Source organism: Rhodotorula toruloides (assembly GCF_000320785.1).
Source record: "Rhodotorula toruloides NP11 unplaced genomic scaffold Scaffold46, whole genome shotgun sequence".
Classification (NCBI taxonomy): Eukaryota; Fungi; Basidiomycota; class Microbotryomycetes; order Sporidiobolales; family Sporidiobolaceae; genus Rhodotorula; species Rhodotorula toruloides.
This window is the reverse complement of record NW_015623006.1, coordinates 23,179-37,588: the sequence shown is the minus strand read 5'-3', so window position 1 is coordinate 37,588 and position 14,410 is coordinate 23,179. Positions and strand designations below refer to the sequence as shown.

Below are 14,410 nucleotides of genomic sequence, written 5' to 3'. Positions count from 1 at the left end.
CCCACCATAGCGTGCTTGCACACCCACTCGACCCGCTGTCGCCGCGTTGTCACCTCGGCACCTCGTCCAACTCCTGTCGGCGGTGCTTGCGTGCACCTCTGTCGAGGGATAAAGAGCCCAGACGCACGCTATGGCGTTCAGTGACTCCAGGAGACCCGTCTGCGCCCTCCACCGCTGCGCGCTCCGCCTGTGGTCCTCAACCGGTCGCGATGAGCGGGAGTGGGATGTGGGACGCGGCGACGAGCGGTTCTTTCGCGTGCGGTCGAGTCGGTATGCCTTGAGAGCACCCTGAGAGAGTCTGTGAGCGTGTCCAGCCAGCAGCCGAGCGAGACGGAGCGTGAGGTCGTCGCCCTTGCCCTGCGACGGTTCGTTCACCCACAACCACTCGCCTCGACCCGCCAATCTCGCGCAAGATGTGGGTGGACGCGCCGACAGAGCTTCTCAGAGGATTCCAACAGTGCGCTGACTGATGCCGCCTTTGCCCGCAGGGGATCTGGGCTGTCGAAAGCGCTGGGTGCGCTCCCTCTCTTCTCGCCGCCGTCCTGCATGGTGTACGGCGTCGAGGGCCTCGCTGACGTGATCGTACCGCATTTGTGACTCCCTGCTATCGATCTGACCCGCGCCGACTCTCCCCTGTATCCACGACAACTCGCTCGACGCGCTCCCTCCCGCTCGACCCCTTCTCATCTTCTCGTCTTCTCGACCCGCACAAACGACGGTGCAGGCAAGCTCTTTGGCAACAAGGAGATGCGGATTTTGATGCTGGGTCTGGACGCGGCGGGAAAAACGAGTGCGTTCCTCAGCTTCAGTTTCATGAAGGAAGGAGGGGCTTTTGTGGCCCGGTCAGGCTGGGTGGCTCCTTCTGTCGAGTCTACTCGCGCTGGAGAAGCCTGCGAATGCCAGACGTGGAAAGGCCGGGGATTGATCCCCTTCGCACGCACACGCAGCCATCCTGTACAAACTCAAGCTGAACCAGTCGGTCACGACGATCCCGACTGTCGGCTTCAACGTCGAGACGGTGACGTACAAGAACGTCAAGTGAGTCGGCGCGGCCGTTCTCTGTGCAAAGCGGACGACCGTAGAGAGGTCGCTCGTTTCGCTTGACCTCGGCCAGCAACTTACTCTCACATTTTCCCGCCCTCGCGCAGATTCAACGTATGGGTGCGTCTTCCTCCTGCCCTTCTTTCTCGTCACCTCCCCGCTGACCACAACACCTACCGCAGGACGTCGGCGGGCAAGACAAGATCCGTCCCTTGTGGCGACACTACTACACAGGCACTCAGGGACTCGTCTTCGTCGTCGACTCGCAAGACCGCGACCGGATCGACGAAGCGCGGACCGAGTTGCACAAGATCTTGAACGACAGGGAGATGAAGGATTGTTTGTTGCTCGTGTTTGCGAACAAGCAGGATTTGCCGGATGGTGCGTCGCGCCCGATTCCTCTGTCTCACTCTCTATGCCCTACGTGTGATGCTGACGTAAACGAACGGCGTATTGTACAGCCATGACCCCGACGGAGGTGACGGAGAAGCTCGGGCTGTTGAGGATGAAGGACCGCAGCTGGTACTGCCACCCTTCGAATGCGCTCAACGGCGACGGTTTGTTCGAAGGTGCGTTCGTCGGTGCCTCGCGTCGGACGGCTTCTCGACGAGCGTCGCTTCTGCGGCACGATGTCGGGTCCACGTATCCACTGCAGGAACTGACCATATGACTTCTCCTCGCTCGCAGGCCTCAACTGGCTCTCGCAGAACATCAAGGCGCAGAAGTAGGATACCCCGCGCCTTCACCGCCGCCCACATATCCCCGTTCCTCTCCTCGCCTCTCTCGCTCGCCCGCCTCATATCTCGCCGCATTCGCCTCTTTGTCGCGCCCGCATGATACCCCTCGACGCCCTCGCCACCCCTCGCCCGCCCGCCCGCCAGTCAGTCCCTTCGTGTTTCTCTCTCGCCGTTGTCCGTTCTGTTCGCGTCTGTTCGTAGTTTCCCTCCCGCTCTCCCTCTCGCTGCCAGTTACCCATATCGTCCCTCTTCTCCTCTGTGTCTTCTCCTAGTAACTACTGCACTCTCTGGGCTAATTTACACGGTCTCGTTCACGTCCACTCGCTCGCTTCCTCCTCTCGCTCGCTCGAGCCTCTTCTCTCTTTTCCTTCGCTCTTTCCGCTGGTCTGCTCGCTCGAGACGTTTGACATCGTTGGGACAGCCCCACAACTTCTCCAGCGACCCCATAACATCACCCCTCTGGCTCTCCCCACGATCCCCCTCTTGCCAGTTCGCCGCTCCTCCCGGATCCGCCAGCGCACAAGCTGGATGGACCACCGCGACACTGGACCACTGGACGACGGTGACTTGGCTCTGCGCGCAGCGGACGCGCTGCTGGCGGAGGAAGAGGGAGGACAGGCGAGTCGAGATGATGGAATCGCAGGAGGACAACACTCGAGGCGGACTTCGCTCGCTTCTGCGTATGGCGCGGCTGGACACGCAGGACCGCACGTCGCAGGTGGAAAGGTCCTGGCAAGCTGGGCGGCCCTCGTCGTGCTGTCGGCTTGGACGAGTCGACTCGAGGCGACCCAACTCGCACGACACTCGAGGACCGTCGCAGCTTGGTTTCCCTTGACGCATTTCAGCGTGCTCGGTGCGATACTTGCGGTCTACCCTCTCCTGCGGGGACAGTCGCTCGCGAGGGGCGGAGGCGGACTCGAGTTGGGAGGAGGAGCGGGCTTGGCTCGCGATAGGAGGGTTGGGATGGCTGCTGGTGCGGCGGTGGCGTTGAGCTTGATGCTGAGGGTGTGGGAGGTGCGCGTGGGACAGGAACGGCTGTGCGAGGCCATCGAGGTGCGTCCGTTCCTCGCTGTCTTCTGTCGCTGCGACCAACTTTCCCTCCTGCAGGTCTTTGTCATTCCCGCTGTCCTCGCCTTCTCGCCCTACATCACCTCCATCGTCTCGCCCGCTCACTCTCCCGCCACTGCGAGCTCCGCCCTCGTCATGATGGCCGCCGCATCGACCTTCCTCATCGGCTTCGCGCTCATTGGAGTCCCGGCAAGCGGCGTGGCGGCCGCCCTCGCGCTCGTGCGGATACCGCTCGACGCGGTGGGGCTGCTGTTCCTCAAGGAAGGACTGGGCGCGGAGAACCCGGCGCTTTTCTTGCGGGACGCGGTCTCGGTGCGTTCGCTTTCTCGAGCTGTAATCTGCGCAAGCTGATCCGCTACACGCGCAGACCGCCACGACGTGCTCCCTCTTTGCGATTCCCGTCACCCTCTTCTCCTCAGAAGCCGACAAGTCCCCGAGTCTCAACACGGGCGGCTTCGCCTCACTCCTCCTCATCCTCCTCGTCTCGATCCTCTCGCAACTCGCGCTCCTCTACAACCTCGCCAACACCTCTCTCGCAATCTCGACCGCGTCGACGCTCTTCCCCCGCAACCTTTTGCTCCTGGTCTGGCAGAGCTTCGGACGCGAGTCGATTCCGCTCCGCCAGAACTGGATGCAGGTCCTCCTTGTCTACATGTTCGGCACGGTAGGCGTCACATGGGCAGATGGGGAGGTCTGGAGTGCGTTTGCGCGCTGGCGGAAAGGAGGCGGCGACGCCTACAGCCTCTTGAGCGAGTCGAACGGGCACGCCATGTCCTCACCTTCGGGCTCGCCCCCTCCGAACACCCGCAAACAATCCAGCGACCGCACCTCCCCGTACTCCTCCCGCACCCCTTCGCTCCTCAGCCTCGTCCCCTTCTTCCCGCTCCTGATCCACCTCCTCACCCTCCCGGTCAGCTACACCTCCGTCTCCCTCGCCTGTTCCTACCTCCCTCCCTCCTTGCGCTCGACCATCTGCCCTACGAGCGCCTCAACACCGACGTCGCGCTCCGTGGACCTCGTAATCGCCTACTACGACGAAGCGCTCGAGCGCACGCGCAACCACATCAACGACGTGCGCAGGACGCCGTTCGTTCGGAAGAGAAGTAATCGCGTTGTACTGTATAACAAGGGGCCGAAGGGGGAGGAGGAGATCAGGAAGGGACTGGGGTTGAGGTGGACGGATGAGGTGGTGCCAATCCCGAATCTGGGGCGGGAGGGCGCGACGTACCTCACCGTGAGTGCGCCCATAGTCCTTTGCGTCCGAGTCTCGCTGACTTGTGGATGCGCAGCACATCCTCCTGCACTACAACACGACGCTCTCCTCCCTCGTCCCCTCCTTCCATCCCTCTCCGCCTCCCGCGTCCCTCCTCATCCCCCTCTCACACCTCCGCACAACCCACCTCGCAGACCATACCTACTTCCTCCAGCCTCACCTCGCCTGGGGAGACATCGCCGCTCCCAGGATGCGAATCGTCGAGGACGACACGGGGTTTGCACATTTCGGACCGCTGATTAGGGGAGAATGTGGGTTTGATAAGCGCGTTGATGTGGATTTCCCGGTGAGTTCGCGTGAGAATGTGTGAGGGGAAGGATGCTGACGGCGAGACGACGTCCGCAGACGGTGAAGGAGCTGTTCAACATCTTCGCGGGCGAGATGTGTCCTCCCACCGGACACCTCGTGCGTTCCTCGTGTTGCTCATCTCTCTTACCTGCACTGACTTCACCTCCCACCGCACAGATGGCCTGGTCCGCCCAATTCGCCGTCTCGAAGCGCCGCATCCTCGCCAACCCCTACGCGCGGTACTCCTCGCTCTCCTCACTCCTCGAAGCGCCCTTGTCGCACTGGATCCACAACCTCTGGGGCCCGAATGACTCGGGCGGACCTTCGAACCCCGCGTTCGGGCACAGCGTCGAGCGCGCTTGGCCGGTCATCTTTGGGTGTTGGGATCCGAAGTTGGCCGCCGAGTGTCCGGATGAGGTGGCGGAGAAGGAGAAGTGTCAATGTTTGGATACCTAGACTTGTACATAGCCGTCGGAACTTTGCAGGATACCCCCCGCCTCGCTTTCGGATACTCCCTCTCGCATCTTACGCAGCAGCAGCGTTGGCATCGCAATCACAGACACTACACACGGGTCCGCGCACCGAGAGACTGCCTTTTGCACTGCAAATAACCGCAAGAGAGATTCTATCGTTCGTTCGGACTTCGCTCGCATCTACAGCTCCTCCTTGAACCACTTCTCGACCTCCCACGCGCCTCCCCAGGACACGACCTTGCATTTGACGTCGCTCGTGTGCGCCGCAGTCGAGTTCTGCAGGCGGCGGTACAGCTCGCGGTAGAGGCGGACGAGGGCGACGTCTTGGCTGCAAATCCGACGCATCAGTCCCGAGGGCGGTAGAGAAGGGAGGAGGATACGCACGAGCGGAGGTGCAGGATCGGGCAGAGGTCGTTCGCGCCATCGCCGATGTAGACGACCTTGTCGAACGAGTCCCAGCCGCCGTTGCGTGCCATGAACGCCTCGAGCTCCTCGCCTGTGCGAACGAGGCAGTCGACGATCAGCCCCAATTTTCCTGCCAGACAAAGCGACCGAACGGCTCATCCGCCACGCACCCTTGCACATGTTGGGCGAGCAGCCGACCTTGCACTGGTGCTGCGGCCCGTTCGGGTCCACCCTGCGCCTCAACTCGAGCAGTCCATCTTCGCGGAACTGCGCAGGGTTGGTGACGACCTCGTCGATAGCGTTCTCGACGCCGTAGTGCTTGAGGATCGTGTCGATGTAGACCGAGTTGGCGTTCGAGAGGATGAAGGTGGTCACTTGGGGGTCTTTGCTCGCTTTCAGGTCGACAAAGGCCCGGCGCATGGCGGGGTGCTGCACAACAGATGGTGTGAGCAGGCGGGAAGTATGAGGAGACTGCAACCGGGCGCACCACGGGGACCTGCCTCAGCGCTCCCAGGACATCCTCCTTCCCAAAGCCCTCAGCATGGAGCTTGCGAAGGTGCTCGGCGCTGCCACGGCGAGGTGATCAGCACGGCAACATGGCCAAGGAAACGCGCCCTCAGTCTCACCAGTTGTCGGTCCACTGGAGCGTCTTCTTCGAGGCGCGCAGCGATGTTCGGAGGTGAGGAGCGAGAACCTCGAAGACGTAGCTGCGTCAGGACGTCGTCAGCAGCTGACACAGTGCTCTTACGTCCCTCGTAGCTCACCGGTCCGTGTCCTGGTCTGTATATCGCGTCGAAGAGAGGGGGAGGTGGGGGAAACGAACGTGCGTGAGCTAGGGAAGGGCTTCGAACGGGCTCGCTCGACTCGCCTGCCCAACTCCAGTCAAAGTCGGAGCACACGAGCACGCGGCGGGGGCTGGCAGACCTGTTGCGAGCGAGCGAGTTGGTTCAGCTGATGAGGATGGCGAGAGCGAGCGGGGGAAGCGACGACGGCGTCTCGCGGCGCGGTTGGAGCGGGATCGTCGAGCGTACATTCTAGCGAGTGTATACGTGTCAATACCGTCCAAGAAGAGAGCTGTCGCGAGCTGCAGCGGGCGTGTCAAGGGGCTGAGGTCGAGCTCGAGCTGGTGTGCTCCTCTCCTCCTCTCACTCTCCCGCTCAACTCGCCAGGACAGCTGCAGAAATGGCTCAGCCTCTTATTCTCGGTCTCTGGTGCGTCTCACGTCCCACCGCCGTCTTTCCCGCTTCTAGAACGGTCCCCTCACTCGCCTCCGTCGCGTCGCTCAACGTGCCACTGCGTTCGCCTGCATCGCTGACTTAGGACGGTCTACGCGCGCACAGGTCCATCGTTCTCGAGCCTGGAAAGACCTACTCGCAGAACACGAGCCCCGCCATCCAGATCACCAACGTCTCGGTGCGTCTCCGCTTGCGACGGCCTTCTGTCGCTCTCGTGCACTCTCTGGACGCGAGCTGACCGTCGGCGCTTGTGGATGTTGCGCAGTACGGCGCTGAGGTCAAGGGCAATGCTCGCTCGGCCGTCACGATGAAGTACCCGGAGTTTGAGCAGGACAGCGACGACGAGGAGGATGACGAGGAGGAGGAGGACGAGGACGAGGACGACGAGAACATCAAGCTCCCCAAGATCATCACCAAGGAGCCGGTCCTCGCTGTCCTCAGGCCCAACGCGGTGCGTTCCAGTCCAGACCTCCTTTCTCCATGGCGACTGACCTCTTTCTCCTTGCGATTCGCAGATTGAGCAGGCGTCGATCAACGTCACCCTCGTCGAGGACGTCGAGGTTGTCGAGTTCTCCGTCACTGGCGAGAAGTGCGTGCGCGTTCCGCGGACTTGACTTGGCAGGTTGACATCCCGTTGACCTTTCCCTCCTATCCCCTCTCCCTCTTTCCTCTTGACCCCATCTTCCCCTCCTTCATTGTTTCAGCCCCGTCCACCTCGTTGGCCACTATGTCCGCCAGGAAGACTTCGACCAGCCTCCCTCGGACTACGACTCGGAGGAGGAGTACGGTTCAGACTTTGACGACGAGGACGACTTTGACTCGGAGGGCATGTCGGGCTTGATCGATGACGACGAGGAGGACGACGAGGACATGGAGGATGCGGCGGACCGGATTCAGGAGATTGAGGAGCCGAAGAAGGCTGCGTGAGTTCGCATGCCCTCTCCTTACGCCCGTCTCGTTCCTGCTGGACTTCAAGACTGACTCGTCCTGCGCGATATGCCGCACAGCTCGAAGAAGCGCCCCGCAGACGAGACCCCCGCCGGCGCCGACGACTCGACCGTCTCCGCCGCGTCCGTCGCCGGTCTCTCGAAGAACCAGAAGAAGAAGCTCGCCAAGAAGCAGAAGGCCGAGAATGGCGAGGCTGTTGCCCCTGCTGCCGAGGAGAAGAAGGCTGCTGAGCCCAAGAAGGCCGAGGCGAAGAAGGACGAGCCCAAGAAGGATGTGCGTCTGTCCTCCTCTCCCTCTTGCCTTGAGCCTTGCTCGTCGCCTTCGCTCATCGCTGACACGATTCCTCACGTGCTTGCGCAGACCCGCAAGACCCAGGTCCTCGCCGGCGGCCTCGAGATCACCGACTTCAAGGAGGGCACCGGACCTGCGGCCAAGGCTGGCAGCAAGGTCGGTATGCGCTACATCGGCAAGCTCGACAACGGCAAGGTGTGTACACACCTCTCCTGCGCTCTCGGACGTGAGCAGCGGTTCTGACGGTCGGGAACGAGCAGGTCTTTGACTCCAACACGAAGGGCGCGCCTCTCGTGTTCAACCTCGGCCGTGGCCAGGTCATCAAGGGTGCGTCGTGTCCTGTACATGCCTAGGAACAGCCCACTGACCCCCCGGTGCCGCGCACGCAGGCTGGGATCTCGGCGTCGTCGGCATGAAGGTCGGCGGCGAACGCAAGCTCGTCATCCCCGCCGCGCTCGCGTACGGCAAGCAGAAGATTCCTGGGATCCCGCCCAACAGCCGCTTGACCTTTGACGTGAAACTTCTTTCTCTTTCTCCTTCTTCTTCCTCTTCTTCCTCTTCCCGCCGTTGATTCTCCTCCTCCCCTTTTTACCGAGGGGCTGCAAATCAATCATGTGACAACATATGGCCTTTCTGGGCGAGAGACTCAGGTCCTGTCAGGACAAGAACGGAGAATCACGCATCCCTACGCCCCTCCTCGCCGCACCTAAACCCTCCCTCCCCTGCGCCCGCCCCATCTAGCGCACTATTCAGCGCCTGATCCAGCCATGCCCATGACGACAATGCCTGGACCGAGTTGAGCGAGTCCCAGTAGGTGAGGTCTTGTGCGAGGGCGTCGAGAGGAAGGTCGGCGAGGAGGTCTTCCTGCAGAAGCGGCTGCGGAAACGCGGGAGTGTCAGTGTCGACGCAGAAGCGCTTCTCAGAAGCTGAGGGACGCACTGCGTTCTGGAGCTGGTCGAAAGGGTTGACGACTGCCGAAGCCTGTCCGGGTCCGCCTGCCTCGCCCTGCTGCTGCTGGTTGACCGGACCCATCTCTGCGTCCTGCGCTGGTTCAGGACTGCTCATACGCCGTGAAGGAGCGCCGGTAGCCGGTATGCAGCCGGGATGGAGGGCCTGAAGTGCGGCTCTGAAGAAGCGGGCGATGAAGGCGGGAGGCGAGTCTTCCGAGCCGTTCTTCGAGCGGGATGCGGCAGCGTAGACTGTCGATAGCGGAATGTGAGTCTTGCGCAAGTACAGCAATATTCGACGCGCGAACGGACCTCTTGACATCAAGCTGATGAGGATCACTTGCGCATTCGCATCGACGCGTGGGAAGAGCTGTACGTTCGTAGCGCGTCAGCGAGTTTAGCAGTAGTACATTCGACGAACGACGCACCTTGCCGAGTCCCTCGCCGAGATCCAACAACCGAATCGCCATCGCGTCCTGCGAGAAGCTCAACATTTCGTCGGCCGCGAACCGCTCGAAGGAGTCGACGACATCGGTGGCGCGTGCGAGGTACTCTGCTAGGACTGCTGGATCTCCGGGTCCGATGACCGCGAGACAGGCTTGCGCGGTGGAGAAAGCGGCTGTGCGGAGGTGAAGTTGCGCCTGCAAAGGTAGCGCTTGTCAGTGTGCAAGAGCGCGATCGACAAGCGAGCTCAGTCACCTTGTTTGCAGCCTGCAGCGTGAGTGGCCGATACTTTGGCGCTGGCGCAGCAAGCGTCAGTTCGAGGGTCCCAGCGAAGCGACGAAACGAACGCACATTGAGGGTCCAGGTACTTTGCCTGCGCCTGGTTGAGAGCGTTCTGCACATACGACGCAAGAGTTCGCGCCGCAGCCGGCGACGATGCAGCCGCGACGAGCTGGTAAAGCCGGTTGAGCGGGACGAGCGACATCGAGACGGCCTGCTCGGCGTCGTCCTGGACGTCGTACTTACGCGTCTCGTCGAGCCACGCGTCGATATCGACGTCGCAATGCCGGATCATTCGCGAGTCGGCCATCGTCTCGTCGACTCGGAGGTGGGAGGCGTCGAAGCAGATCAAGACGATCCAGCAGCGTTCGCGGTCTAGGAGGACGCGGGCGGCGAGATCGTCCGTGGGAAGTGGAGTTGTACGCTTGACGTGCAGGCCAAGTTGGAAGCCTGCCGGCGGCAAAGTCAGCGAGCAAAGCGGGCGCACAAAGCGAGAGCGAACGTACCGAGCCGAATCGCATAACCAATCTTGAGCCAAGCGGACGAGTCCATCGGTTCCTTCCAGTAGCAGAGGATGAGGAGAGCCTGCACGAGCCCGATCCCGTCCGAGCCGTCGCCTCCCATCGCTCGCATGACGAGTTGCTGCGCGTGCTGGAGAAGCTGCGGGTACAAGTCCTTGCGGAAGAACTTGGCTGAGACGGCGAGGACTGCGCTGAGGAGGATGGGGGAGGTGCGGCGGATAAAGTCGAGCGAGTGCAGGTGCGGGTCGAGGAGGATGATGTACCGGTTGAGCGAGGTGTGGAAGTTGTCGACGAGTTGTCCCGCCTCGAACTCGCTCAGCATGCCTGGCGAACATTGACTGTCAGCTAACTGCGTTTTCTGAAAAGGAAATACCGCAGCTCACTCAGGTCGACGGGGTCAGCCATGCGAGCCGCAACCTTCTTGCCCTTGACGCCGTTGCCAAACAAAGAGGAGCGGTACAGCTTAACCTCCGCAGCCTCTGCGAGGGAGGCAAACGTGTTCCGCTCCAGCACGACGCTCGCGGACGAGGCGGGAGAGGGATGGATGCCGGACGAGAGGGAGTAGGCCGGAGAGGCGCTGTGATGGGCGACGGCGGATGCGGCGAGCGCTGGCATACCCTGGCTCGACGACTGCCAGCCAGAGGAGCTGGCGGGAAGAGCGCGATCATGGAGACCGGGCGGACCGTATTGCGGAGGGAAGGGGAGGACGGTGGAACTCGCGCCGCTCGAAGGGTGTTGCGAAGTAGAGGGCGTTGGGAAGACTGTCTGGCCATTCGCGAGGGGTAGCTGAGTGGGCGAGTACGTTGGCGCTGTCGGATCAGCCGCGACGCCTGGCGGATGCGGCAAGTTGTACATCGAGGGAAGCGAGGGGTAGTGAGGCGGAGCGTCGCTTCGAGTCGCGACAAGGGTGAGCGCGAGCGCAGCCTCGTTCGTGTTGCGTTCTCGGGCGTCCGCCGCGTTGTCTGCGGCTGCTGCGACCGACCGCGCAAGCTTCGACGCAGGCTGAGCGCCTTCAGCCGAGCGATCCTTCGGACGACGGCCAAGGCGAGGGGCGCTGCGGTACTCGCACGGAAGGTCGAGCCTGATGCATCGGGTGCATCGACTCTGGTCCTGTGCCCAGATGCCTGTTGGCGCCTGGTCGTTCGGAAGCTTGCACTTGACCTGGGGGACGAAAAGGAGGATCAGCGGTGATTCTGCGCGGGTGGAGGAGTAGGGGCAATGCAGATCGATGCGCACCTTGATCTTTCGGCATGCTAGGCAGCTGTCACGTCGCGATGAAACTCCCGTGAGCGACACGAAGAGATGAACCGCGAGAAAGCGGTTCTACGCACGCGACTTTCGACGGGCGCTTGTACAGCTTGCCACCTGGCCCGACCTGTCCTTCTGCTGGTACGTTCTGCGGCGCTTCTTCAGCCTGCGAGGCCATCGCGGCGGAGAAACGTGATGGCCGGTGGATGGATGCCGATGGGGTTGGAGAACAGCGAGCGAGGATCGCGGGGCGCCGTTTGTTCGATAGAGCAGCAGCAACGACGTCTTCCAGTACCCTGGCGTGCTCTGGTACCAGCTCGAGCAGCGAATCGCTCTGTGCGATGCGAAGGGAAGACGCCGGTGAGGTCGTCCGCCTCTTGACTCCCGCCATCTCGCTTGAAGTCGCTGGACGTGCTTGCAGTGCTCTATGCGACGTTGTCAACAAGCTTTCATTTGAGCTGACCACGCTGGATCTCCCTTGAGTGCTGGTTGCGCTGTCCGCCTGCCTCCCTCACGCTTCCCTTGCACCGGTCCATTCTTGCTGGCGCCGTCGACCGCAGACGCGATGAGACTCTTTCGGCGGTGGAATGGGCCGCGACGTCGGTGTGGGGAGCGCTGGATGGCGCGAGGCGGTAGACAGCAGCTTCCGTCCCTCGCATCCTTTCTACGCTCGAGGTACTCCATCTTGGCTTCTCCCGCTTCAGCACGACCCAGGCAAGTTGCACCGACTTGGCGGCGAAGGCTGCGAGCGATGCGCTTTCTCGTACTCGACCCTCGTCGTCGGCGCAAGTCCTGACAATCCTCTCTCCGCAGACTCAACAATGACGAGGCCAAACATCATCTTCATCATGGCAGACGACCACGCCGCCAAAGCCATCAGTGCATACGGAGCGGGCATCAACGACACGCCCGGAATCGACCGTCTCGCGAAGGAGGGAATGCGCTACGATCACTGCTACGTTACTAACTCGATCTGGTGAGTGCCTAAGCATTCTTCGAAGCGTTGTAGTCCCCCGAAGTCGCGGCTGGACATCGTCGCTGGCGCGAGAGCGACTTCCTCCTCCTCCGTTCTTCGTTCCCGGCTCTTACTCCCGCTCCCGCTTCGCTTGACAGCACCCCATCTCGTGCGACCATTCTCTGCGGCACGCACAATCACGTCAACGGCGTCCACACCCTCGACTCGAAGCTCGACTCGAATCTCCCAAATGTTGCAAAGCATCTTCGCTCGAGCGGGTACCAAACGGCCATGATCGGCAAATGGCATCTCGCAGGTGTGTCAGACTCCTGAACTACGAACCCGAGGCGTGTTACTCAGCCACGCCTTCGACGCAGGCCACGGCGCGCTCGAAAAGGCGCATGCTCCGCAAGGTTTTGATGAGTGGGACATCCTTCCGGGCCAAGGGCAGTACTTCGACCCGATGTGGATCAACTCGTCAGGTCCGCACCGCGAGATGGGCTACGTGACGGACATTACGACGGACAAGGCGATCGACTTTATCGAGCGGCGGGACAAGAGCAGACCGTTCTTCGCGATGGTCCACCACAAGGCCCCTCATCGTCCTTGGGAGTGTCACCCGCGCCATCGCGAGCTCTACAAGGACGAGATCCGCATCCCCGAGACGTACGACGACGACTACAAAAACCGAGCGAAGGCAGCGTCGCTCGCCAAGATGCGCGTCGAGGCGGATATGTCGTACCAAGACCTGGGTCTCGTCCAGCCCGAAGGCGGCAGCGAGCTCGGCGAGCTCGAGATCCCGTTCCTCGACTGGTTCACGTCGCGCAAAGTGCCGATGCCGGACGACGTCTCGAAGATTCGCCTCATCGACAAGCAGACGGCCGAAGTGTTCACGTTCAAGACGCGCGAAGAGCTGTCCAAGTTCAAGTACCAGCGCTACATGCAGCGCTACCTGCGGACGATCCAGTCCATCGACGACGGCGTCGGCAAGTTGCTCGACTACCTCGACGCGAGCGGGCTCGCCGAGAACACAATGGTCATCTACACCTGTGCGCACGATCACTCCCTTTTCTTCATCTCGTCCGTCCCCGCTGACCGCTGTCTCTTCCTCTCGCAGCGGACCAGGGTTTCTTCCTTGGCGAGCACGGCTGGTGCGTCGGTTCCGTCCTCTCGTCGCTTGCGCATTCGCTGACTGTGATCGCGTCTCCCAGGTTCGACAAACGCTTCATCTACGAGGTGCGTGCATCCGCCTCGCCAGCCGTCGTCTGCATTTGTCGAGGCTGACCTTCTCACGCTGCCTCTCGCAGGAATCCTTCCAGATGCCCTTCCTCATTCGCTGGCCGTCCGTCATCAAGCCCGGCAGCGTCTCCAAGGACATCATCTCGAACGTCGACTTTGCCGCGACATGGCTCGAAGCGGCAGGCCTGCGCATCCCGAATTACATGCAGGGCGACTCGTTCCTCTCGTCGCTGAAGGGCGTGCCGCGTCCGGCGGACGACAAGACCGTCGCCTACCACCGGTGCGTTTCCGTTTCTCGCTAGTTGACTGCTCGAACATGGAGCGGGGTGTCCCAGCTTCAAGCGTCTTTTCCTTGCCCAAGGTGCTCTCGCTGACGCTTTCGCTCGCCCTCGCAGGTACTGGCAGCACGCCGACCCGATCCACAACGCCTACGCACACTACGGCATCCGCAACCAACGCTACAAGCTGATTTACTGGTGCGCTCTGCTCCCTCGTCCGCATCTTTCGCAGGGCTGACCTCGCCGCGTTGCGGGCGCAGGTACGCCGAGTCGTTCGACCTGCCCGGTACCGGTCAAGGCGGGCAAGAGCGCGAGTGGGAGCTCTTCGACTGCGAGAAAGACCCGCTCGAGCTGTTCAACTGCTGGAGCGATCCTTCGTACGGCCAAGTGCGGGAAGAGATGGTACGCCTCCTGAACGACAAGATGGAGACGATTGGGGATGTGCCGGTGCACAAGGTGGGAGCGTCGGCGGCCGAGTTGGCGGAGATTGACAAGGCGTACGAGGGCGTGGGCATCTCGGAGCGGGCGGGCGAGAAGAACATGTAGACGAGCGGATGTATTGCCAGCCCAGCGGTGGTATCGACTCGATCCTCTCCGAGCATGCGAGAAGTGAGGGAAACGAAGCGCGTTGATGTGTAAAAAAAAGGAGATGGAGGGAAAGAGTCGAAATGCACACACCGTCCGCCGCTCAAACGACGCCGGCAAGTCCCACAAGAGAGAAGGGAGGGGGAGCCAAGGCA

The 14,410-nt window shown here is 61.9% G+C and overlaps 6 protein-coding genes across 6 annotated transcripts; 4 read left to right on the top strand and 2 right to left on the bottom strand.

Moving 5' to 3' along the window:
* Window positions 1-413: 413 nt before the first annotated feature.
* Window positions 414-1,769, top strand: RHTO_06645 (ADP-ribosylation factor 6; the record flags this gene model as incomplete). The annotated part of the gene is made up of 8 exons (XM_016420305.1): window positions 414-415; window positions 489-514; window positions 725-790; window positions 948-1,038; window positions 1,149-1,161; window positions 1,224-1,422; window positions 1,503-1,610; window positions 1,729-1,769. Coding segments are annotated over 8 exons (546 nt in total).
* Window positions 1,770-2,306: 537 nt separating this feature from the next.
* Window positions 2,307-4,863, top strand: RHTO_06644 (uncharacterized protein; the record flags this gene model as incomplete). Its single annotated transcript, XM_016420304.1, has 6 exons — window positions 2,307-2,831; window positions 2,886-3,158; window positions 3,214-4,080; window positions 4,136-4,405; window positions 4,465-4,524; window positions 4,585-4,863. 6 exons carry the CDS (start codon window positions 2,307-2,309, stop codon window positions 4,861-4,863), a joined length of 2,274 nt encoding a protein of 757 aa, XP_016269269.1.
* Window positions 4,864-5,060: 197 nt separating this feature from the next.
* On the bottom strand, window positions 5,061-6,318 carry RHTO_06643 (pyridoxal phosphate phosphatase PHOSPHO2; the record flags this gene model as incomplete). Its single annotated transcript, XM_016420303.1, has 7 exons — window positions 5,061-5,208; window positions 5,265-5,376; window positions 5,456-5,714; window positions 5,773-5,851; window positions 5,912-5,992; window positions 6,050-6,065; window positions 6,210-6,318. 7 exons carry the CDS (start codon window positions 6,316-6,318, stop codon window positions 5,061-5,063), a joined length of 804 nt encoding a protein of 267 aa, XP_016269268.1.
* A 149-nt stretch (window positions 6,319-6,467) lies between these two features.
* Window positions 6,468-8,330, top strand: RHTO_06642 (peptidylprolyl isomerase; the record flags this gene model as incomplete). The annotated part of the gene is made up of 9 exons (XM_016420302.1): window positions 6,468-6,496; window positions 6,626-6,698; window positions 6,786-6,971; window positions 7,036-7,109; window positions 7,225-7,443; window positions 7,528-7,741; window positions 7,829-7,954; window positions 8,020-8,086; window positions 8,149-8,330. 9 exons carry the CDS (start codon window positions 6,468-6,470, stop codon window positions 8,328-8,330), a joined length of 1,170 nt encoding a protein of 389 aa, XP_016269267.1.
* Window positions 8,331-8,434: 104 nt separating this feature from the next.
* RHTO_06641 (Zn(2)-C6 fungal-type transcription factor) lies at window positions 8,435-11,376 on the bottom strand (the record flags this gene model as incomplete). Its single annotated transcript, XM_016420301.1, has 10 exons — window positions 8,435-8,635; window positions 8,699-8,958; window positions 9,019-9,076; window positions 9,135-9,347; window positions 9,406-9,446; window positions 9,502-9,879; window positions 9,936-10,274; window positions 10,334-11,111; window positions 11,187-11,211; window positions 11,282-11,376. 10 exons carry the CDS (start codon window positions 11,374-11,376, stop codon window positions 8,435-8,437), a joined length of 2,388 nt encoding a protein of 795 aa, XP_016269266.1.
* A 409-nt stretch (window positions 11,377-11,785) lies between these two features.
* RHTO_06640 (N-acetylglucosamine-6-sulfatase) lies at window positions 11,786-14,216 on the top strand (the record flags this gene model as incomplete). Its single annotated transcript, XM_016420300.1, has 9 exons — window positions 11,786-11,912; window positions 12,012-12,174; window positions 12,312-12,469; window positions 12,531-13,202; window positions 13,271-13,304; window positions 13,365-13,389; window positions 13,461-13,672; window positions 13,788-13,868; window positions 13,931-14,216. 9 exons carry the CDS (start codon window positions 11,786-11,788, stop codon window positions 14,214-14,216), a joined length of 1,758 nt encoding a protein of 585 aa, XP_016269265.1.
* Between the last annotated feature and the right edge of the window lie 194 nt (window positions 14,217-14,410).